The sequence below is a fragment of the Rutidosis leptorrhynchoides genome, chromosome 6 (assembly GCF_046630445.1).
Source record: "Rutidosis leptorrhynchoides isolate AG116_Rl617_1_P2 chromosome 6, CSIRO_AGI_Rlap_v1, whole genome shotgun sequence".
In the NCBI taxonomy this organism is placed as follows: domain Eukaryota; kingdom Viridiplantae; phylum Streptophyta; class Magnoliopsida; order Asterales; family Asteraceae; genus Rutidosis; species Rutidosis leptorrhynchoides.
The window spans coordinates 332,264,158-332,289,235 of NC_092338.1; the positions used below are offsets into that span (position 1 = coordinate 332,264,158).

The window sequence follows — 25,078 nt, forward strand, 5'->3', positions numbered from 1 at the left end:
GTTCATGAATCGTCGAGAGTAGTCAAAGGTAATTGTATATATGAAACAGTTCTAAAATTTTGAGACTCAATCTAACAGACTTTGTTTAACGTGTTAAAATAATAAATCGTATAGAGAATTGATTTAAATAAGTCAAAAATTTTTGGGTCATCACAGTAGGTGATGTTAATTACATGCATGAAGCCTTAATCATGTTTAAGGTTAAGTAATTGTAACTAGTCACTTAATCTTATGTTTAGAAGTTAATGGTTACTAGTTAGTTTTAAATGATGCAAGTATCCATTTAATGTACATGTTCATGTATCAATTTGATCTTAAAAGATGTATTTTACATGTTATTTGACAATAAGGTCTTTCATTTATTATATTAAGGTACTTAGGGAATTTTATTTACATATACTTATATACTGAGCATATGTAAAAATGTTATAGTCTTTTATTTGTTGTTACCTTGTGATAAAAAGTTAGGGTGAAAGTAGTAGTTCCCTAAATGCTTACAAAATACTTATAAACCTTACAAAAGACTAAAAAGACTCAATACATCAAATTGCTTATCATGTCGAAACTTAAATCATTCAAGTTAAGTTAAGAAAACCTAGTCGGAAAAATTCGGGTTATCACAGTACCCACCCGTTAAAGAAAATTTTGTCCCGAAATTTTAGGTAGTACCTGACGTTTGTGTGATATCAGTGAAAAGATGTGGATACTTCCGCCGCATATGGTCCTCCCGTTCCCAAGTAAACTCCGGTCCTCTACGAGCATTCCAATGAACTTTGACAATCATAATACTACTATGCTTCAAGCGCTTAACTTCGCGATCCATGATCTCAGCTGGTTCCTCGATAAAATGAAGTTTGTTGTCTATACGAATCTCTTCCAATGGTATGACGAGACTCTCATCAGACAAACACTTCTTTAAGTTTGAGATGTGAAAATCATCATGGATACCGCTCAGTTCTTGCGGTAGTTTGAATCGATATGCCACAAGACCAATCCTTTCAATTATCTCTAAAGGTCCAACATATCTCGGGTTTAGTTTTCCTCGCTTCCCAAATCGAATCACACCCTTCCAAGGAGACACTTTAAGCATGACTTTGTCTCTTACATGAAATTCTAAGGATTTTCTGCGAACATCAGCATAGCTCTTTTGTCGGCTCATGGCTGTCTTCAATCTCTTTTGAATCTGAAAGATTTTCTCAGTAGTCTGATGTATTATTTCTGGACCAGTGAGTTGTCTATCACCCACTTGATTCTAACATAGAGGCGATCTACATTTTCTACCATAGAGAGCTTCAAATGGTGCGGCCTTAATACTCGCATGATAACTGTTGTTATATGAAAATTCCGCTAATGGTAGATATTTATCCCATCCACTACCAAAATCAATAACACATGCCTGTAGCATATATTCTAGGGTTTGGATGGTCCTTTCACTTTGTCCTTCAGTTTGCGGATGGTAGGTGGTACTCATATCCACGCGAGTTCCTAAAGTTTTTTGTAAAGATTGCCAAAATCTTGACGCGAATCGACTATCGCGATCAGATATAATAGAGACAGGCACTCCATGTCTTGAAATAACTTCTTTTAAATATAATTGCGCCAATTTCTCCATCCTATCCGTCTCTTTCATAGCTAGAAAATGTGCAGACTTAGTGAGATGATCGACAATCACCCAAATAGTGTCGTAACCACTCGCGGTTCTCGGTAGCTTCGTTATAAAGTCCATTGTTATGCTTTCCCATTTCCATTGTGGGATTTCCGGTTGTTGTAACAACCCTGACAGTTTTTGATTCTCCACTTTGAATTTCGCACAAGTCAAACATTTGCTCACATAAGTAGCAATGTCAGCCTTCATGTTAGGCCACCAATAAAATTCCTTGAGATCATGATACATCTTCTCGGTTCCAGTGTGAATTGAGTATCTTGTCTTGTGCGCTTCATCTAACACAAGTTTTCTTAATTCACCATACTTTGGTACCCATACACGTCCTACAAAGTATCGAGTCCCATCACCCTTTACTTTAAATTGCTTAACCAATCCTTTAATTGCTTCATCCTTCCAATGCTCCTCCTTCACAGCCTCTAACTGAGCATCTCGGATTTGCGAAACAAGATTTACACGAATAGTCATATTCAATGCTCTAACTCGCAGAGGTTTAATCCTTTCCTTTCGGCTCAACGCATCAGCAACCGCGTTAGCCTTCCCAGGACGATAACGGATTTCGCAGTCATAATCATTCAACAATTCAATCCAACGTCGTTGTCGCATATTTGATTGTTTCTGATTAAAAATATGTTGAAGACTCTTGTGATCCGTAAATATGGTGCATTTGGTTCCATACAAATAGTATCTCTACATTTTAAGTGCAAAGACAACAGCTCCTAACTCTAAATCATGAGTTGTATAGTTCTGCTCGTGCACCTTCAGCTGTCTCGATGCATAGGCAATGACCTTCTGTCGTTGCATCAAAACACATCCAAGTCCTTGACGCGAGGCGTCACAATAAACACGAAATCATCATTTCCCTCAGGTAATGATAATATAGGCGCAGTAGTTAGTTTATGCTTCAATTGTTGGAATGCAGATTCTTGTTCCTTCAACCATTTAAACTTCTTTCCTTTGTGAGTCAATGCAATTAAAGGTCGCGCAATCTTCGAAAAATATTGGATAAACCTTCGGTAATATCCAACAAGACCTAAAAATTGCCCCACATGAGTTGGGGTCTTAGGAACTTCCCATTTTCCAATAGCCTCAATCTTGGCAGGATCAACATGAATACCTTGGCTACTAACCACGTGACCCAAAAATTGTACCGACTGTAACCAAAAATTGCACTTTGAAAACTTGGCGTACAATTACTCTTTCTCTAGCAATCCAAGTATTATCCTCAAGTGTTCTTCATGTTCTTCTTTGCTTTTAGTGTAGATAAAAATATCGTCAATGAATACGATAACAAACTTGTCCAAATACTGCTTACACACACGGTTCATGAGATCCATGAATACCGCAGGTGCGTTAGTTAATCCAAATGGCAAGACTAAGAACTCGTAATGGCCATATCGCGTTCTAAAAGCTGTCTTAGGAATATCATCTTCCTTGAATCTTAGGTGATGATAACCAGATCTCAAATCGATCTTCGAATACACACTAGATCCTTGTAGTTGATCAAACAAATCATCGATCCTCGGTAGTGGGTACCGATTCTTAATCATTAATTTGTTCAACTCTCGATAATCTATGCACATCCTCATAGATCCATCTTTCTTCTTTAAAAAAAATAGGAGCACCCCAAGGCAATGAACTAGGTCGAATAAATCCTTTATCCAATAGTTCTTGTAATTGGTTCGACAATTCTTGCAATTCCGAAGGTGCTAATCGATACGGTGGTCGAGCAACAGGTGCAACACCCGGAATTAAGTCGATTTGGAATTCAACTTGTCTATGCGGAGGAAGACCAGGTAAATCTTCAGGAAAAACTCCAGGAAAATCCCTTACTACCGGTACATCCTCAAGTCGCTTCTTCTCTGACTCTATCTCTTTTACGTATACGAGGATGGCTTGACATCCTTTCCTTAAACATTTTTGAGCCTTCATGCAAGAAATTATGTTGAGTTTCGTGCCACTATTTTCTCCTTGAACTATCAAAGTTTTACCATTCGCGAAAGGAATACAGATGGCTTTCTCCGCGCAAGCAATATCCGCATGGTTCTTAGATAACCAATCCATACCAATAATAACATCAAAACTACCTAAATTAACAGGCATAAGATCAACTTCAAATAGTTTATCAGCTAACGTTAGAGCGCCACCTCGAAAGATCTTATCTACTTTCAAAATTTTGCCATTTGCCAATTCTATGACATACTTAGTGTCTAAAGCAGTTGAAGGTACGTTAATCACGGTACTAAAGTCCTTAGAAATAAAACTTCTATCAACACCACTATCAAATAGTACATAAGCAATGCAGTTGTTAAGAAGAAATGTACCCGTAACCAACTCAGGATCTTCACGAGCTCCTTTTGCCAAGTTATTAAATGCTCTTCCTTTTGAATTTCCATCCTTCTTGGCATTCGAACACTGATTCTTCATGTGACCCACTTGTCCACATCCATAACAAGTCTTGGGTTTGTTTCCAGTTGGCTGCGCAAGATTGAATCTACAATCTTTGGACATATGTCCCACCTTTTTGCACCTATCACAAACAATAGTGCAAGTTCCATAATGATGCTTATAACACAGATTACAGTAAGGTTTCTTGCCAATGTAGTTCTTGTTGGCACTAGTATTCTCGAACTTGGGATTATCATGCTTTTTCTGCTGAGAACTATTTCCTTGGTTCTCGTTCCACTTGTGCTTGTTGCCTTAAGTTTTCACATCTGTCATCACTTCTGGTGTTTGAAGATGCGTAATCTGATCCATCAAATTGTGTGCCATTCGGATAGCACCTTGAAGAGTTCCTGGTTTAGAAGACATTACATCACCTTGGATGTCCTTCGAGAGTCCCCACACATACCTCTCAATCTTCTTTTCTTCAGTAGTGACAAAATCAGGACTCATTAAAGCAAGTTCTAGGAATCGTTTCATATATCCAGTAATGTCAGTTCCTTGAATCTCCAAATTCCATAACTCAATCTCAAGTTTCTAAATCTCGTTTCTCAGACAATACTTACTGAACATCATTCACTTGAATTCTTCCCATGGTGTTGCATAAGCCTCATCCATGCCTGCAGACTGAGCAAAAGAGTTTCACCATGTAAGAGCACTGTCTTGAAGAGCACATGTGGCAAATTTTACTCTATCTACATCAGCACAGTTGTTGATCCTGAAAACGGACTCGAGCTTCTCAAATCACCTCATCAAACCCACCGGTCCTTCCACTCCAGTGAAAGTTTGAGGTTTGTAGTTGATAAATTCTTTGTAAGTACACCTTTGTGGAATATTGTTTCCACCAGATCCTCCAGCTTGACTTGTATTAGCTTGCACTCTTTGTGCCTCAGCAGTGGCTAAAGCTTCATTAACCCTTTGACTAAACATTTCGTCAACTTGGACGTCGGTAAAAGTCCTTCGTGTTTGCATTATCCTTCATGATAATCAAAAGAGACCATCAATTACTTAAAATAATATATATAAAATAAATAGTAGTGATTGTACATAATGGTACAATTAAGAAAATGAACTAAACTTCATAATAATAAAAGCCTTTTCCATTAGCATTTTATAATTACAAAATTTGGGTAATATCCACCCATTACAGTTCACTTGGATAATTTTGCTAGTACAATCTAAGTTACTACTACAATTCCTATATACATCCGATTAAGTGGTAGATAGTCAAAATTTACTAATGTCATACAACACTAGTAGGGATCACAGTCAAAATTTACTAATGTCATACAACACTAGTAGGGATCACCACAATCTCCCAAAGCAATCTAAGATCTCCACTGGCGATCTTGAGCGAATATTTGCAAGTTCGCCAAACGCACCGCCTCCATAGCACCTAACCTTGAATCAAAATCAATCATTGTACGCTCCATTCTATTAACACTACTCGCATATCGCTCCATCCACTGTCTAATGAGCTCTACCCTAGCATAAAGGTTATCATAGTCATCCCTAAGCTTCTTAATAGAAGCCTCTAATGCCTCTTGCTTATCAAAATCATACAACGTTTGAACATAATGAAAAACCCTAGAGATACGGTTATCGAGATGACGAATTCGGGCAATAACGTTAAAAAGAGTGTCCTTAATGGTTTGTCCAGTCAAAATATCAACACCTCCTCGGGAAGGTGGAACATGCACCTCATGATAAGGTGTACCCTCCTCATGTACCCAAGAGGAAATCATGGTTCTAACCCAACCCCAACGTCTCCAAAAAGGTTGGTAAACGTTCGCGTCTTCATCAGAGCTATCATCACTACTCGATCTTGAGTTCACCATTGGGTCAAAAAGTAGTTTGAAGACATCGAACTTTGCAAAGCGGCCATCTTAAGTCATCAAACAAAAACATACAAGTTAACATATAGAAGTTTTGACAAGCAAAATGACAACAAAAGACCAAAATACGTGAAAGACTGAAAAAGACTCAGTTTTAGACCAACTCACTAATGAATCCTAGTATCTTAGACACACTAATGCAGTCATGGTTCCCTATAACTTGGGCTCTGATGCCATGTCTGTCACGACCCCATTTCGATCCCGAAATGTGACGTGATAGGTGTCCTAGTTATAGTTAACAATTTCTAAAGATGACAGCGAAAACATTTTTATTTCGACATACAAGTACAAGTTTTAAGTTACATGTCGGGACTTAAAAGTAAAATACAACAAATACAACCAAATTATGACAAAGTACAACACTTAAACATAGTGCATGATGATTTATTTTTAAAATGACGTCCCGACATCCTGACAACATCCCAAAAGCCAACCTGAAAGTATGCGGACTCCTGCTTAAGGACCTGAGAAAACACATGCTTAAAACGTCAACAATAATGTTGGTGAGATCATAGGTTTAATGTATATAAATGTATGGACCATAAGATTTTCAAGTATAAACAGTTGTAAATATATTCTAAGTAAACATGAGCTCCCGATATTGAACTTAACAATCAAGAACCCGAAATCATGTAGTCTCACTTAGCTAGAGCTACAAAGTTGAAGGTTATGCATCCACTACCCTGAAGGCTATGCCGGATGTGAGGAGTCACCCTCAAATAGATCTATCCACAGTATTCACGTTTACCATAAATAAATAATTAACAATATCAGATCGGGGTTTAAGCTAAGTCATAAACTCAACATAATAGAATATAGTTTTAACACTTATGTCCATAATGTGTAAAATATAAAAGAAGCATGTTTCTCATCCCAAAATAGTAAGTTTGCTAAAAGAACGTAAAAGTAGGACTATGATACTCACAATGATGCGTAACGGCTAAATGTAGTAAGTGCGATTAATTGATTCAACGACTCCGAGATCAAGGACCTAGATAAATAATTTAGGTCAGAGGTCATAATATGAAAAACATAGTATTTTGTTAAGTTTATGATCTAAGTTAGTAAGTTTTACGTGTTCGTTTAGGTTTTCAGTTTCGTTTAGTACTTAGTTTCCTAACCTAGTGTTTTAAGATTTTACTGTTTTGAACCATCATTTTGACCCCAGTGTTTCTCCCAAAATACACATCCATTGAGGATGAGATTGCCACCTCTAGAAAGGTATTTGAGTCCACTTTTCAAACATGTAAGGTTCTGTTTGAGACCTAAAATAAAAGTTGTTCAAAATTACATATTTCCACAAGTGTGCAAAACTGTCTAATTTTACACTATTAGCTCCCATCCAAACTTAAAATTAGTAAAAACACGTTTGTTTGACTTAAGATTTTTACAGAGGGTTTAGATGATGTAAATAGACATATGTTTAAAAGGATTTAACTCTAAGTCTTCATTAACTTAGTTTTTACAAGTGATGTTCTAGACCTTTATCAGGCAACAACAATTTCATATGTCAATTAGAAAAGGTCATTTCTCCATGAATACTACATGGTTTTAAGTGGTTCAAATTGGGATTTACTTCTCTATGTGTCCCTTTTAAAGATCAAAAGATTATATTTCCAAAACCTTTTTAGTTTTTGATTTATACTCAATATTATAGACCTTGGTCAGATTTGCTTAAAACCTGACATGTAGTGAGAAAATAAAAATGAAAAATACTTTTTTCTTTGAGAAAAACTACAAGAACGTTACAGAGAGTCAAGAACATATATAAGAACATGGGTTAAATTTATGAAGCTCAGATCTAAAGTCTAAGTTGGTATTTAGGTGATGAACTTACAAAGGCTGATTTGGACAGCTTCATGGTTTTAAAGTATCTAAGTGTTTTAGTTACTTTTTCTTGTTCTTAAGTGTTCAAATCTTTAAAATAACTTTTATTAGTGATATATAACATATATATAAGTACGTATATATAGCCACAACTTGAAAAGATCATGGATAGGCACATGAACATCCTTGTGTTTTAAACACTAGTTCAAGTATTTCTACCAAGTTTGATCTTGTTAGAGGGCTTTTAAAAGAAATTGATGAAGAAAATAATTAAAGTTTTATACCTAGATGAAGATGAATGATGGATGAAGATGAAGAATACTTGAAGATAGTTGAAGATGATGATGAAGATGGATGAAGGTCTAGAGAGAAAAGTGTAAGTATTAAGTTTGATGGTGAAGTGTGTGAGTGGTGGTGGTGGCGTGAAAGGTGAAAGAAAAGGGGAAGAAGTCAACAAAGTTACATGCAAGAATTTAATGTTGTGATGTGATCTTAGATGCATGCAATTAGGTGATGTTAATTACATGCATGAAGCCTTAATCATGTTTAAGGTTAAGTAATTGTAACTAGTCACTTAATCTTATGTTTAGAAGTTAATGGTTACTTGTTAGTTTTAAATGATGCAAGTATCCATTTAATGTACATGTTCATGTATCAATTTGATCTTAGAAGATGTATTTTATGTAGCGACCCGACAAAATCGTCATTGACGGCGCCGTCTACTTAGGTCCCGTTACGTGGTCATAAGTCTTTAAAACAACGTTTGACCAAAAATATGTCGCATTCATTTCAATTATAAAGATGTTTCAAAGTTTACAAAGTAGTTCGACGACCAAACATGTTACAACGTTTTAAGTACAATTGAAACATATACGACACAAATTAAGTTAAGTCAATAGACGCTCCACGTATGCATGTATACTCGATATCCAAGCAAGTATCAAAAATAATGTGCGGAAGCATGTATCACCTAGCGTTCAAGGACCTGAGAAAACATATAGAAAACTGTCAACGAAAAATGTTGGTGAAATCATAGGTGTATTAGTAACGTTGTTTTTGAACCACAAGATTTAATATAGTTGATTATCCAAATCGTTTGTATTCCAAAAGTATGTTCGCAAGCACCCAATTATCAAGACTTAACTGTTTTGTACCCTGTTACGTAGTGTTAGAACATACACTATACTCGAAAATATATTTCATCCGCTAACGGTAGCGAACCGTCCGAATGAGGGCTCGTCAAGCCCAATGTAATCACATAACATAAGTTCACGTTTACACCCTGCAAGTGTAACTAATGATAATTGAATTGACGCTTTTTGTTCAAACTCGCTGTGGAATGTTTGTTTTCGTACTTGTGTTCAAAGCATAAAAGTATGATACATATATGTTTCTCATCCCATAGTTTAAAAGTAAAAGTTGTTGAAAAGGTGGGACTATGATCTCACCTTGGTTGCACAAATAGTAAATTGTACTTCACAAAGTAACGTGTGTAAGAATGAATGCTTGTCTTGACCTAAACAATAGGTTCGTATCAATAACGGTAAACACGACGGGTCAAAGTTGTTCAATTAGTCCTATGGCTCGTTACAACTCGATTACATATAGCATGTGAATCACGTTGCCAAGTTTCATGCATGATACAAATATAAAAGCATGTTAGGATGATTGCATAAGTATTTGGTTAAGTTTAAACAAAAGTCAACTTTGGTCAAGTCAAAGTCAACGAAAAAGTCAACACGTTCGGGTCGGGTCCCGAACTATTTTTTTGAGGTTTTTAATCATATATAAGCATGTTAGAACAAGTTACATGTGAATCGGAGGTGCGTAGCATAGCAAACATTTTTCTTAATTTGACAAGGTAGGTCAGTCCCTGGCCACGCCTAATGTCGCGCCGCGACCAAAGAGTGCCGCGCCACGGCAATCAACGTGAATTGGTACCTAGCCAGTTTCAATTGTTCAAGTCTCAACCAAACTTCAATTAAGCACAACTCGCAAACCGTAAACACTTAAAACGTATACCATACATCGTTGGAAAGGTAATTTGACGAGGAGTGTTACTAAACATATTTCATCAACCAAAATCATCATTTACAATAATCAATTTCCAAATTGAATGATCAATTAATGCTCATCATAAATGCTTCAAGTTCATAAATGCATAATGATGATTCGAGAATTAAATGCACACATATGATACGCCATTTCGTAGGTAATTACGCATACAATACAACTAAACACTTACAAACAACATTGCAAAGCATTTAAAGCATCAAAAGTTCATTTTACTTCTATCAAACCCTAACTCAAACTCACAAATTTAACAATTATGTTTATGAAGCTATTCCATGTCAACCTACATACCAAATTGAAGCTAATGATGCTAGTAACACATTTAATACATGCACTTTTAACATCTAACAACATTTAAGCAACCAAATCTCACAATCAAACACACCCATTTCAAGTTTGAGCTAGTTACATCAAAATGACAAGAACAAGCATATAAATCATATATTCATGTTAGACTTGAGCCATAGACACTAATTAACACTTTTATAAGTTAAAAACATCAAGAACACAAAATCTAGTGTTTTTAAAAAATTACCCAAATGCAATAAAGTTGGTATGGATTTGAAGAGGAAAATGCAAGGATTCCAAATATGTAATTTGTTTGAATTGATGCTTGCTAGATCTTGAATAGATGATGAATCTTGTTGAGTGAGTTGAGAGAAAATGGAAGTATCAAAAATTTGAAAAGGGAGGTGAATGGATGAGTGGAGGAGAAGGGTTTGACTAGTTGACCTAGTCAAACCTTTTATCCTTTGGCAAGTTTAGTCCCTCAAGTTTCAAAGCGGGTGCGTGAATTACCTAAACGAGATAATTTAAAACGCGTTTTAACGAAAGATGTTATAATCATATAACGGACTCTAAATAATTAAACGAAAAGTAAACGGAAAAAGGCGGGATATTACATTTTACATGTTATCTGACAATAAGGTCTTTCATATATTATATTAAGGTACTTAGGAAATTTTATTTACATACACTTATATAATGAGCATATGTAAAAATGTTATAGTCTTTTATTTGTTGTTACCTTGTGAATTAAAGTTATGGTGAAAGTAGTAGTTCCCTAAATGCTTACAAAATACTTATAAATCTTACAAAAGACTAAAAAGACTCAAGACATCAAATTGCTTATCATGTCTAAACTTAAATCATTCAAGTTAGGTTATAAAAACCTAGTCGGAAAAATTCGGGTTATCACAAAATATGTAATCCAAATAAATGTAAGAGGATCTCGAACCTGATAATGTCTTCATAAAGATGAACCGGGGATTCAAGTGGAAGCCATGAGCCGAGAAGGTGGAACCAACAAACAATACGAACCGTACGGGCTACCTCGCGATTAGTCAAGCCAATGCTTTCCACAGTACCTAACATCGTGAGATGTCGGTAAGAAAATAATGTGCTTAGGAGGATACACATTACGTCCAGATATCATCGATAATCATGAGGTGATCATCTAATCCGTTAAACCAATCACAAAGATTGAAGTTCATCAAGCTTAAAAGCTGATTAATCTTTAAGTAGATCATCCTTCCAGAGATCTAATAAATCAATGACATTTTGTGTATGCATGGTGCCCCGTGTTTTACGAGACAAATCTCCCTAATCGAGATAAGTCTGACCACCAGCTCCCTGTTTGATGTTGAGGCCTGGTGGATTTCCAGCCGATGTAAGAGATGACTTTTCAAGACCATTCGTCAACCTACAGCTGGTCTAAACTACATCTTATGACATAAGTCATCAAGTGTGTCAGTCGGGAGACTTGACTCCCTTAAGGATGGAATGGATACATCCTATGGGTCATAAAAAGTGGTCGGACGCAACATTGTCCTTGTTAGGAGAAACAATGAGGATCGACCTATATTAAGTTTTCGATCTAGCGCATGGCCCGGTTTGACCATGCGATTTAATCACCGTTCATACGGTTGACACCCGTTTTGGTTTAGGTGACCTACTATTGAATTCCGAAGAACTCATAGGATTTCACGTTGAATGGTAATGAACGTGATTCGATTTATGCTAGTGTTACCCACAGTTTCCCTGGGTTTTGGGAAACGACACGGAACAAGTATAATTTCTGAGCCAACTAAACTCGGTATCGGCGTAGGGCGGAAAGAATACAGAAAATGACATTATGTACCCGTCAATTCATAGGTAACAACTTGCCAATTTTCATAGCATAAGGTTTTGGCCGAATTTTCGATTGTTTTTCTACTTTTTTTTCCTTTTCTTCTAACTTTTCTATTTTTTCATTTTTTTAACTAAATTTTCAATATTTTTTCTCGACCAAAACCCGTGAAACGTCAAGACTTTTAGATTTAAAACTCACATGACGACGACTCATTTACAACCAACCCGAGAGATTTTAAATCCCCACCTCATACTTGAGATCATGTAATGCCCTCATTACATGAAATCAAAGAATGATTAAAATCGAAAGGGTAATGTGAGAAAGAAAATATAAAACTTATCGAGTTTTAACCACGGATCCCGTAATGCTAGTGACAGATGGCGCTGAACTGACTGCCAGCATAAGAACATCGTCCATTCCCGATCACCACACAAATAATCATCAATCATGCTGTTTTGCTGAACTTACTGCCAGACTTGAAAATTCGTTTCACCTACCAACCTAATAAAAGAAAAACAAAAAGAACTACATAAATGGGACAAGGTGGCACCACTCGGTGTCCTAAATGCCTTGCCCCTAAATTGGTTACAGTACATAACCGACATAAATAAATATCTTAGTACAAAACTGAATAAAAATAAAATAGTCTGAAAACAAGGTACAACATGATCAACGGGCACACAGGCCCTCATCCCTGATAATCATCAAACGGCCATCCTGATGTACCCGACCCGTGCCTGTTCGGACGCCCGTCCAGGTACTCCTGCCTAAAATGCAACTGTGCGTCCCTCATCGTTGCTCTCGCATTGTAACGCGGTGGGTTCTCAGGACGGTTCTGATCATAATAGTAGACCGACTCTTGGCTCGAAGTAGCATAATACTGGTTCGGATTAGAAAAGAACAACCACGAATTATGGCGCTCCCAATCAACACCATAGGCCATCATACAAGTATCATAATAATTAGCTCTCGCAAGCTCCTCTTACCTTTATTGGATTTGCCACATTTGATCATTATACCTTCGAACCTCATCATTATGTTTCTCAACTGCAACATGATACCTTCGAACCTCGTTCTGAAACTCCACATTATCCGACTGATCAACACCATATTGAACCAAATGATTCTCCAATTGACCAGTGACATCACCGTAATCCAGACCCATTCGATTCACGCTATTAATTAAACAATCCCAACCTTCCTGACTCGGATACCAAGAACCCGCAAAATACACACTAGCTGACGGACTAGCTCCAGCACTTCGTCCCGATGCTGAACCACCTATAGCCCCAGCTGCACTCGTACCTGTTGCACCTGACCTAACTGGGTCTCGGTATAGAACCAACCTATTCTCGAACCCTGACATCAAAATCTTTCCATTACAATAAAATGTCGCACCAAACACTGGCATATCCTGATCCGTAGGGGCTAACCTACTCAAATCAACATTCAACAACTTAGCAAATTTGGTGATATAATGACCACCCAATAACTTCTTTCCCTATTCCGTTTCCCCTTCACATTTACTCAAGTACACCACAATAGAACCAACAATATCCATACGTCGTCCCCTTTTGATTTGATCTATATACCACAAATCCTTATTATTTGGTTTTTTGTTCCCGTTTACCCGTGCATTAAACGTACAAGCAATCAACCTTTGTAAGAAACGATCAAACGGAAGCTTAATTTTCTCATAGTTTATCCTCTCGGCATTAAATACATCACCTCCCATTATACTTCCCCAAAATGAAACACTATTAAAAGGTTCTTGCTTGTAGAACTCAGTATTAATCAAATAATTCGGAAGTCGTGCATTATCCAACTCTGGATACAAATCCAAAGCTCGAGCAATTTGAACCCGACTCAACGATTGATCTCTTCCACCTAAACGAAACCTCATAAAAATTTTCTCATTCGGATCCCGAGTTCTTGTTACCACTAAGGAAGAGAAAAACTCTTTGCACAACAATGGGTAAACTGAATAACGAATCAAAAACACCCTCTCCCATGGATGGAGAATCGTGTTATTATAGAATAACATCAAAACCTCATCAAAATCATTATTGACTTCCGCCTCCTCAAGATACATCCATTCAAAATACCAAGTCACCCCCATAACTCTTCTATTCACCCTTTCAAACTGGGTCGGAAACTCGTTCCTTACATACTCAAGCCAATCCCTTGGATCCTCCTGTTGATGCTGCGCTGAAGAACCTAGAGCGGTCTTCGTACGCTTTCCTCGTCGCTGCATTCACCAAACAATACCAACAAAACAACCACAAAACTCGAAAAGTTGGTGTTAACAAAAATAAACAGCTAGCAAACATTCTCTTGTTTATTAATTTTCTCTTTTGTTCTAATATTAACGTCACACAAGAGCACGTTTAAAAACAACACTATCTTTTCTTTTCAAAATTCAACCAACTAAATCCTCAAAAACAATATCATGGCATGTTAACATGAAAAGCTAGCATAATAATATCAAGAAAATTCCTTTCTAAAACAACGTAAGCTTAACAATTCATGAACATAAGACTTAGCCAATTCAAGTCATCTTTAAAACAACCTTAACATATGCATAAACCCTAAACATACTCAAAAACATCATCTCCATTCACAATTTATCACAAATCATCAAAAATCAACTAACTTGACACTTGACCCGCTCAAATTACCCCACACTATCATGAACTACTTCTCATATAACAATTAACCATCTTTCAAACAAAAACCCCAAATTCAAAACACCAATTTCAGATTTAATCTCAATTCAAACCCTAACATCAATTATATGCACTAATCATATGTAAAAATCATATAAAGATAGCATATTAGGCATTATTAACACTAATCATCTGAATAATCAAGCAATAAAACGAATTAGGGTTAACCCCACACTTGAACTTTAATTAATCATCAAATTAAGCATAACTAGTAACAATAAAGATGAAATTAAGTAAATGGGAAGAAGAAACGGACCCTAGAATTCATGTTTCACAAGTAATTGCAAAAAAATTAACACGAATTTGAAGTTGGAAAAACCCTAGATTTTAATCCTTGAAGATGCATATGTGTTATGTGTGTAATTGTTGGTGTAAAAGAGTAGTGATAAGGCTAAAAAGAAACATATATTTCATAGCAATATCCCTCCTAAATAACAGGTTTTCATATGTAATTGTATTATATTTTCATTGTAATTGTTTAAATAAATAAGTGCGAAGACAAAAGGCGAAAACGAAGATTTGAAGACAAAAACGTCTAAAAAGCTCAAATGTACAAGACACAATCCAAGTGGTTTAATTTATTGATGAGAAACGTCTCAAAATGACAAGAGTACAAGTTACAAAACGCAAAGTACATGATATTAAATTGTACGCAAGGACGTTCGAAAATCCAGAACCGGGACATGAGTCAGCTATCAACGCCCAACGCAACGGACTAAAAATTACAAGTCTACTATGCACAAGAATATAATATAATATATAAATAATTATATTAATTATTTATATTTTATATTTATATATATATTATGTCGACAAGCTAGGTTCCAAACTGGGATGAGCTAGATTTACGAACTCCGCGACTCGTGGAGTTTGAAGGGTAAAAGTGCCGCAACTCACGGAGTTTGAAATTTCAGAAATGCCTATAAAAGGCCATGCATTCTGTCGAGTTTAAAAAAATAATAATAATAATAATACTCCTCTGTAATATATAATAAATAAATATATATATATATATATATATATATATATATATATATATATATATATATATATATATATATATATATATAGTATAGGGTAGTTTTATATTAGATTAGTTCGGGTTATGTAAAGGTTATTTTTACGGGTTTTGAAGTCGAAATTCTGTCCGTGTAACACTACGCGATAAATACTCAATGTAAGTTATGTTCTCCTTTTTAAATTAATGTCTCGTACTTAAGTTATTATTATGCTTATTTGAGCCAAAGTAATCATGATGTTGGACTAAATATTAAAGACGGGGTAATTGGGCTTTGTACCATAATTGGGGTTTGGACAAAAGAACGACACTTGTGGAAATTAGACTATGGGCTATTAATGGGCTTTATATTTGTTTAACTAAATGATAGTTTGTTAATTTTAATATAAAGATTTACAATTGGACGTCCCTATAAATAACCATATACACTCGATCGGACACGATGGGCAGGGTATTTTTATGTACAAATAATCGTTCATTTAACCGGACACGGGAATGGATTAATAGTCTATGGAATTATTAAAACAGGGGTGAAATTATGTACAAGGACACTTGGCATAATTGATAACAAAGTATTAAAACCTTGGGTTACACGCAATCGATATCCTGGTGTAATTATTAAACAAAGTATTAAAACCTTGTTACAGTTTAAGTCCCCAATTAGTTGGAATATTTAACTTCGGGTATAAGGATAATTTGACGAGGACACTCGCACTTTATATTTATGACTGATGGACTGTTATGGACAAAAACCAGACGGACATATTAAATAATCCAGGATAAAGGACAATTAACCCATGGGCATAAAATTTAAAATCAACACGTCAAACATCATGGTTACTGAAGCTTAAATAAGCATAATATATTTTATTTCATATTTCCTCGTACTTTTATTTATTGTCATTTTAATTATTGTTATTTATTTTATATTGTTATTTAAATATCGTCATTTACTATACGCTTCGCTTAAAATATAAATCGACAAACCGGTCATTAAACGGTAAACCCCCTTTTATATATTATTATATATAATTATATATATTTTGTACAAATATAGTTGTTTAAAAATATAGTGTGCAATAAGCCCGCTCCCTGTGGAACGAACTGGACTTACTAAAAACTATACTACTCTACGATTAGGTACACTGCCTATAGTGTTGTAGCAAGGTTTAGGTATATCCCATTTATAAATAAATAATTAAAACTTGTGTAATTTGTAACGTATTTCGTAGTAAAATATAGTACTATCACGTACCCCCACGCTACTACATCAAGTTTTTGGCGCCGCTGCCGGGGAAATCGGCGAAAGGCTATATTTTTAATTTATTTTTGTATAAATATATTTTTATATATTTTTAGAAAAACAATATAAAATTAAAAAAAAAAACGTTTTTTCAACCTCCGCGACTCGCGGAGATTTTCTGGAACGGGACATCGCGACTCGCGGATCCGCCCTGTCAGGCCACAAAGAAACCCTAAAAAGCATTAATTACGGGGTATTATTAATTATTATTATTATTTAACCCTAATTACTTTATTATTATTATTATTTAGTTTAAGTTTTTAAATTAATTAGTTATAATTAATTATATTTAGTTTTAATATATAAAAAATTAATACTTTTATAAAATATAAAAATAAAAATATAAAAATAATATTTTTTATAAAAATAAGTAATTTTATCACTTTTTATAATTTGTATCCTTTTATCTAGTGTAATCATAATATTTTGTATATTTTTTGTTCGCAATTAGTTTTAAAATTAGTTTTTCCGTAGTTATTTTATATGTATAGATTCTTAGGCTTTGCCGTAAAATCCCTTAAGTGTTTTTTCTTTAGATTAAGATTTAGGCGCTTTGGAATTTTGCGACGCCGTTTTTCGCTTTAGTTTTAAATAGATTTTAGTGCCTTTAAGTAATTGCCGTTTTCTAAATAAAATTGTATTTACCTTTAGACCTTTAGGCGCAACTTTTTAGATATAATTTTTAGACTTTTAAGTTTCGACGTTTTTCTTTCTTATTTTTATTTTTCGACATTTTTCGACGCGTATTTTTTTTTCTTTCTTATTTCTCAACGATCTAGTTTTTAGGACTTCGAATTTTCTCTATTTCTTCTCTATAATTTCTCTAAAATTTCAACAAAAAATTATTTTAAGCGGTTAAATTGATAGACATTCAAATTTTCTGCTTCGTAGTAATAGTTGGATTTGTTAGTGGCTGAGTTGTGAGCTTCCGATTTAAAGGGTTCTGGCTCCCTGCTGCATCTATTGGCTATTCGAAACGTGGGCAAAAGCAGAAAAGTCTATTAATTTGATAACTTATATAATTTTTATTTTTATAACTAATAAGATAATTAAGTAAATGCACCACATTGTAGCTAAAATTTGGTAATAAGCGCATTATGGAAAATCTCGAGAATATTTTGGAAACTCTTTATGACATCCGAAATCAATTTAATCAATACTCTCAAAAGGATGTTGATGACAATTCGTTCGGTCAATCTTGGATCACGAATGACGAAACAATAACTGGTTGTGAAATCTGTGGAGATTATCACTCAACATGGGAATGTTATTATTACGTTCCTATAGAAAATTATGCACCCATGGAACCTGAATGGAATGATTATGAGGAATACAATTCTAATTGGGATTATTCACAAGAATATATCCAAACTCAACAACCAGAAGACGAGGAAAATTATGTGCCTGAAAATTCTTTAGATTATATGAAAATCAAACTCGAAGAACTCGATGCTCAAAATGAACAAATGAGAGAGTTTGTAAATCGGCAAGCTGAAACTCTATCAGATTACACACCTGTTAATCTGAGGAGTATTGTGCAAGAAAATCTCATATCATCGAATTTTGATGAATTCGAGAGCTCCGAAATCACCAACTATCCCGATATACTTTTTATTCAGTCTTACCAATTTCACAACATATTGACACATTAGCCTCTACCGATGAAATCATCGATCCATCTATGGATGAAGAAGAAGTAAGGGTGATAAATTGGTACTCTTAGGAAAACGATAACGTTGAAAATTTTACCCCCGAGACCAAAGTGGTGGGATCGATAAGTACCGTTAATGAAGAAGAATCTACTCCAATCCCGAATTTCACCATTCCACAACCTTCCAAACCAATATTCTCAATAGACGAGTCATCTACCGAAGATGAACTACAAGCTGTAATAGATAATGACACCTCGGATTTCACCCAATTGGGTAATAGAGGTGAAAACTTTGATCTCGAGAATAAAAGGAAGGAAACGTTAGAAATTGTTCACCCTATAATATGTATGTCGGTGTATATCGATCCATTTGACCAAGAACCAGAAAAGAGACATATCCATTTACTAAAAGCTACACTTAAAAAAGAATTAAGTAGTGACGATCGGGTGAGTCTAAACTTTAAACCCATTGATATATCATACACCACCCGAGATATAAATAACTGGCTCACTATTTTAATTCGTGGAACTTATTCTACCGACTTCACATGTCGTCAGCTAAGTGTGGGGAAGTCTAACCCCACTTAACGTTAAATTAGGGGTTCGGGTTAGTGCATAACTAGTTAATAAAAATGCACTATTAGGGTAAAAGACGCATTTTCAAAAATTATCAAACAGTTCAGAAAAGCAACCGTTTTTGAAGAAAAACATGTGTGATAAAACAAGAAGGAATGAACGATGAGGTGCACCATCTATCATCCTGCAATTTTATGGTATCTTTAACTACTTTCTACACTAATCACCCTCATGAATTTATAATTATAGTCTGATTTCATGCAAATGAGGGCATTGCATGATCTTAAGTGTGGGGAAGGATTATAAATTCTCTCGGGTTTACACTTGGTTTTATTTGCCAAATTTTGTGAAAATTTAAAAAATTTTCAACTAAATGAATTCAAAATCATGATTATACATATTTATGAACAATGAAAACTAGGTGTTAATACCGAAATTATCGTTACCTCGGAAAGGACATAAATTGAGAAACAACTCAAAACACTTGAATTCATTTAAAATGGAATATAAGAGAATAAAAAGGCAAAGAACATAATAAATAAAAGCCAAGTGTGGGAAGAATATACCAAGTTATTCAATAAAAAATTATCTATCACATGTTTCCGTAAAGTTATTGCAGGTGCTTTTGTTTTGGACTAAATTAACTGTTTTACCCGATGAAAGAAAAGAAAAAATGGATCTACACGATGAATCAATTCCATCATTAAAAGGAAGTAAAGTCTTCCGAAAAAGACACTCGCTTCTTGATTTAGGTCAGGAAGTTGTCGTCCAGACCAGCAGTAGGTTGACGAAAAATCTAGAAAAGTCATCACTAAAATCAGCAGGAAATCCACGGACCTCAGCATCAAACAGGGTCGCCATGTGGTCAGACTTATCCTAACCATGAGAGGATCTGTCTCGTAAAATGGGGAGGGCGCCATGCAAATTAGCTTGATAAGACTAATGAATCAGACCCCCAGAAAGGATAATCTCCTTAAAGATTAAAAATCAGCTTTTAAGCCTGATATTACTCAATCCTTGAGATTGACCTTAAAGATTGAGAATTACAAACTCATGAAATTCAATTATATCTAAACTCGAGCTTGAACGAGAAAATATTTTGATCAAAAATTACAAACCGATTTGTTTTCTGAAAACCTATTTTCAATGCGTTCATTACCATTGAACGTAAAATCCTAGAAATTCACCTGGAATTCATTAGGTCACCTGAACCAAATCGGGTGTCAACCGTAAGAATGGTGGTTGCATAGCTTGGTCGGAGACAGGACCTTGTGCCAGACCGAAAAATCATAGGATGATCTTTACTATTGCTCCTACAAAGGATAGTACTAGCATCCGACACGTTTGTGGACCATAATCAAATGCATGTCATTAGACATTGTCTTAACAGTTTCTTGTTCATCGCTTTCCTTTACAACTGGACGGTAGTTTACCGAAAGGTAATATACGGAGCAAGTATACTGGACGTGTTGCTTTCCTAATACAAGGTTAGCAAGTGGGTGACACAAAACCATAAGTTTTGAGCTAAAATTTTCAAATCTGAAACCCACAAAACCCACAAAAATATTTTGCAACACCGGTGAAGGGTTATTCCGAAAAACTTATCTAGGGTAAAAGCTAGATTGAATTTTCAAAGATCAATTGTTTTCATAAAGATCCAATTTCCTTAAGGATTTACATTTTCATAGTCATGTGGGACTGTAAACCGCCTTTCAAATGTGCACTTTGCTTTGGAAACCGAAAGTAAATCGGCTATTTGATTGCAAGTGTCGTTGACCTAAACCCGAGGCAACTGTGGATGACACACCCACCTTTAACCATGGTTCTATCGTTACTATCATTATTTATACCGCCATATCAAAATCACTGATGTACAAAGTGTGAAGATTAAAGAAGTGATTCGTGTGATGTATTATATTATTTCAAGTTATGTATTGCTTGAGGACAAGCAACGCTCAAGTGTGGGGATATTTGATAAGGCTAAAAAGGAACATATATTTCATAGCAATATCCCTCATAAATAATAGGTTTTCATATGTAATTGTATTATATTTTCATTGTAATTGTTTAAATAAATAAGTGCGAAGACAAAAGGCGAAAACGAAGATTTGAAGACAAAAACGTCCAAAAAGCTCAAATGTACAAGATACAATCCAAGTGGTTCAATTTATTGATGAGAAACGTCTCAAAATGACAAGAGTACAAGTTACAAAACGTAAAGTACATGATATTAAATTGTACGCAAGGACGTTCGAAAATCCGGAACCGGGACATGAGTCAGCTATCAACGCCAGACGCAACGGACTAAAAATTACAAGTCTACTATGCACAAGAATATAATATAATATATAAATAATTATATTAATTATTTATATTTTATATTTATATATATATATTATGTCGACATGCTAGGTTCCAAACTGGGATGAGCTGGATTTACGAACTCCGCGACTCGCGGAGTTTGAAGGGTAAAAGTGCCGCAACTCGCGGAGTTTGAAATTTCAGAAATGCCTATAAAAGGCCATGCATTCTTCCGAGTTTAAAAATAATAATAATAATAATAATACTCCTCTGTAATATATAATAAATAAATAAATAAATATATAATATATATATATATATATATATATATATATATATATATATATATATATATATATATATATATATATATATATATATATATATATATATATATAGTATAGGGTAGTTTTATATTAGATTAGTTCGGGTTATGTAAATGTTATTTTTACGGGTTTTGAAGTCGAAATTCTGTCCGTGTAACACTACGCGATAAATACTCAATATAAGTTATGTTCTCCTTTTTAAATTAATGTCTCGTACTTAAGTTATTATTATGCTTATTTGAGCCAAAGTAATCATGATGTTGGACTAAATATTAAAGACGGGGTAATTGGGCTTTGTACCATAATTGGGGTTTGGACAAAAGAACGACACTTGTGGAAATTAGACTATGAGCTATTAATGGGCTTTATATTTGTTTAACTAAATGATAGTTTGTTAATTTTAATATAAAGATTTACAATTGGACGTCCCTATAAATAACCATATACACTCGATCGGATACGATGGGCGGGGTATTTATATGTACGAATAATCGTTCATTTAACCGAATACGGGAATGGATTAATAGTCTATGGAATTATTAAAACAGGGGTGAAATTATGTACAAGGACACTTGGCATAATTGATAACAAAGTATTAAAACCTTGGGTTACACGCAGTCGATATCCTGGTGTAATTATTAAACAAAGTATTAAAACCTTGTTACAGTTTAAGTCCCCAATTAGTTGGAATATTTAACTTCGGGTATAAGGATAATTTGATGAGGACACTCGCACTTTATATTTATGACTGATGGACTATTATGGACAAAAACCAGACGGACATATTAAATAATCCAGGATAAAGGACAATTAACTCATGGGCATAAAACTTAAAATCAACACGTCAAACATCATGGTTACGGAAGCTTAAATAAGCATAATATATTTTATTTCATATTTCCTCGTACTTTTATTTATTGTCATTTTAATTATTGTTATTTATTTTATATTGTTTTTTAAATATCGTCATTTACTATACGCTTCGCTTAAAATATAAATCGACAAACCGGTCATTAAACGGTAAACCCCCTTTTATATATTATTATATATAATTATATATATTTTGTACAAATATAGTTGTTTAAAAATATAGTGTGCAATAAGCCCGCTCCCTGTGGAACGAACCGGACTTACTAAAAACTATACTACTCTACGATTAGGTACACTGCCTATAGTGTTGTAGCATGGTTTAGGTATATCCCATTTGTAAATAAATAATTAAAACTTGTGTAATTTGTAACGTATTTCGTAGTAAAATATAGTACTATCACGTACCCCTACGCTACTACATCAAGTAGATATGACCCTAAAAAGGGTTTGAAATCGTCCGCAACCTAGATTGTTTTCGGGATATAAAAAAATTCGGGTCAATTATAACAGCCCACCGACGGACTCAGGTCAGTAAAAATGCGCGGTGCGCAAAAAAAATCGTGCAGCGCGCGTTATAACGTGAAACATGGTCAAAAGTTGTGATAAACGTTCAGCTAGTTTTTAATACAAACGCGCGGTGTGCTCCCTTCTGCGCGGTGCACATATCGCCCAGGTGCAAATTTCGCTTATTTTTCACACAAAACTCATTTCAAAACCTCCAATTCCCATTCCCATTATCTAAAGCATAAATTTTGATCATGTTGCACCTTTTCAAGCATAAATATACAAAATAAATACACTAATTATACAAACTCTACAAAAAAATGCTAACGTCAATTTTAGGCGTTGTTGGCGTTGAAGATGAGTTTAACCTCATCTTTCACCTTTTTCAAACCATCAACTTAGTGCCTGACCCATTGGCCATTCACCTTGAATTCCTCTACTTTCGAGTTTACCAAATCTATCGCACCGTGATGATAGACTTTATTCACCACAAATGGTCCCGACCACTTTGATTTCAACTTTTCAGGAAACAACTTAAACCTTGAATTGAAAAGAATGAAACGATCTCCCTTCTTGAATTCTTTCGGATCTTTTAAACGACTATCGTGCCACTTCTTTGTTCTCTCTTTACACAACAACGAGTAGTCATAGGCTTCTAGCCTCAACTCATCCAACTCATTCAATTGGCTTAAACGGAGGTGACCCGCCTCTTTAAGATCAAGATTACATGTTTTAAGAGCCCAAAAAGAATTATGTTCTATCTCCACGGGGAGATGACACACTTTTCCATAGAGTAAATGGAATGGAGTGGTTCCGATTTACGTTTTGTACGCCGTTCTAAATGCCCACAAGGCATCATCAAGCTTAAATGACCACTCCTTTGGATTATATCCAACCATTTTTCGATAATTCATTTTAATGCTCGGTTGGTGTTTTCGACTTGCCCATTCATTTGAGGATGGTAGGATGTGAAAAATTTATGTGTTACCCCATATCGTTTCAACACCTTTTCAAGTTGAGCATTGCAAAAGTGAGTTCCCCGATCACTAATTAAATATTTCGGGGTACCAAACCGAGAAAAGAGCTATTTTAAAAATGAAACTACAACTTGCGCATCATTTATAGGCAAAGCTTAAGCTTCAACCCATTTTGATACATAATCGATGGCAACGAGAATGTAGAGCTTATTATTAGATTTCGGAAACGGGCCCATGAAGTCAATCCCCCATATATCAAAAACCTCGCGAACTTGGATTACTTTTTGAGGCATCTCATCTCTTTGGGTGATTTGGCCCACCCGTTGGTATGCATCGAATGATTGACATATTCGGTGGGTATCCTTGAAGATAGTAGAACAATAAAAACCGGCCTCAAAGACTTTTCGCCCCGTAATCTGGGGACCATGATGCCCACCCGTAGGTCCATGATGACATTGGACAAGAATGCGCGTGCATTCCTCTCTGGAAACACATCGGCGGATCATCCCATAGGGACATCGCCTAAAAAGATAAGGTTCCTCCCAGAAATAGTATTTAAGGTCACTAAAGAATTCCTTGCGCTTATGATGTGACCAACCTTTTTCTAGGAACCCTCCAACCAAGTAATTCGCAAAATCAACGAACCAAGGGTCTTCACACTCTTCCACTTTCATGAGATGTTCATTGGGAAAATCATCATGAATAGTAGTCTCATCGAGAACCTCAAGGGAGGGGTTCTTAAGACGTGAAAGGTGATCGGCCGCTAAATTCTCGGCACTCTTTTTGTCTCGGATT

At 35.2% G+C, this 25,078-nt stretch overlaps 1 protein-coding gene across 1 annotated transcript; it reads right to left on the reverse strand.

Moving 5' to 3' along the window:
* Positions 1 to 658: 658 nt before the first annotated feature.
* On the reverse strand, positions 659 to 5,850 carry LOC139854726 (uncharacterized). The gene is made up of 8 exons (XM_071844013.1): positions 5,507 to 5,850; positions 4,868 to 5,081; positions 4,515 to 4,642; positions 3,289 to 4,193; positions 2,503 to 2,696; positions 1,979 to 2,353; positions 1,673 to 1,849; positions 659 to 1,183 (listed from the first exon to the last, which is right to left on the reverse strand). Exons 1-8 carry the CDS (start codon positions 5,848 to 5,850, stop codon positions 659 to 661), a joined length of 2,862 nt encoding a protein of 953 aa, XP_071700114.1.
* Positions 5,851 to 25,078: the final 19,228 nt, after the last annotated feature.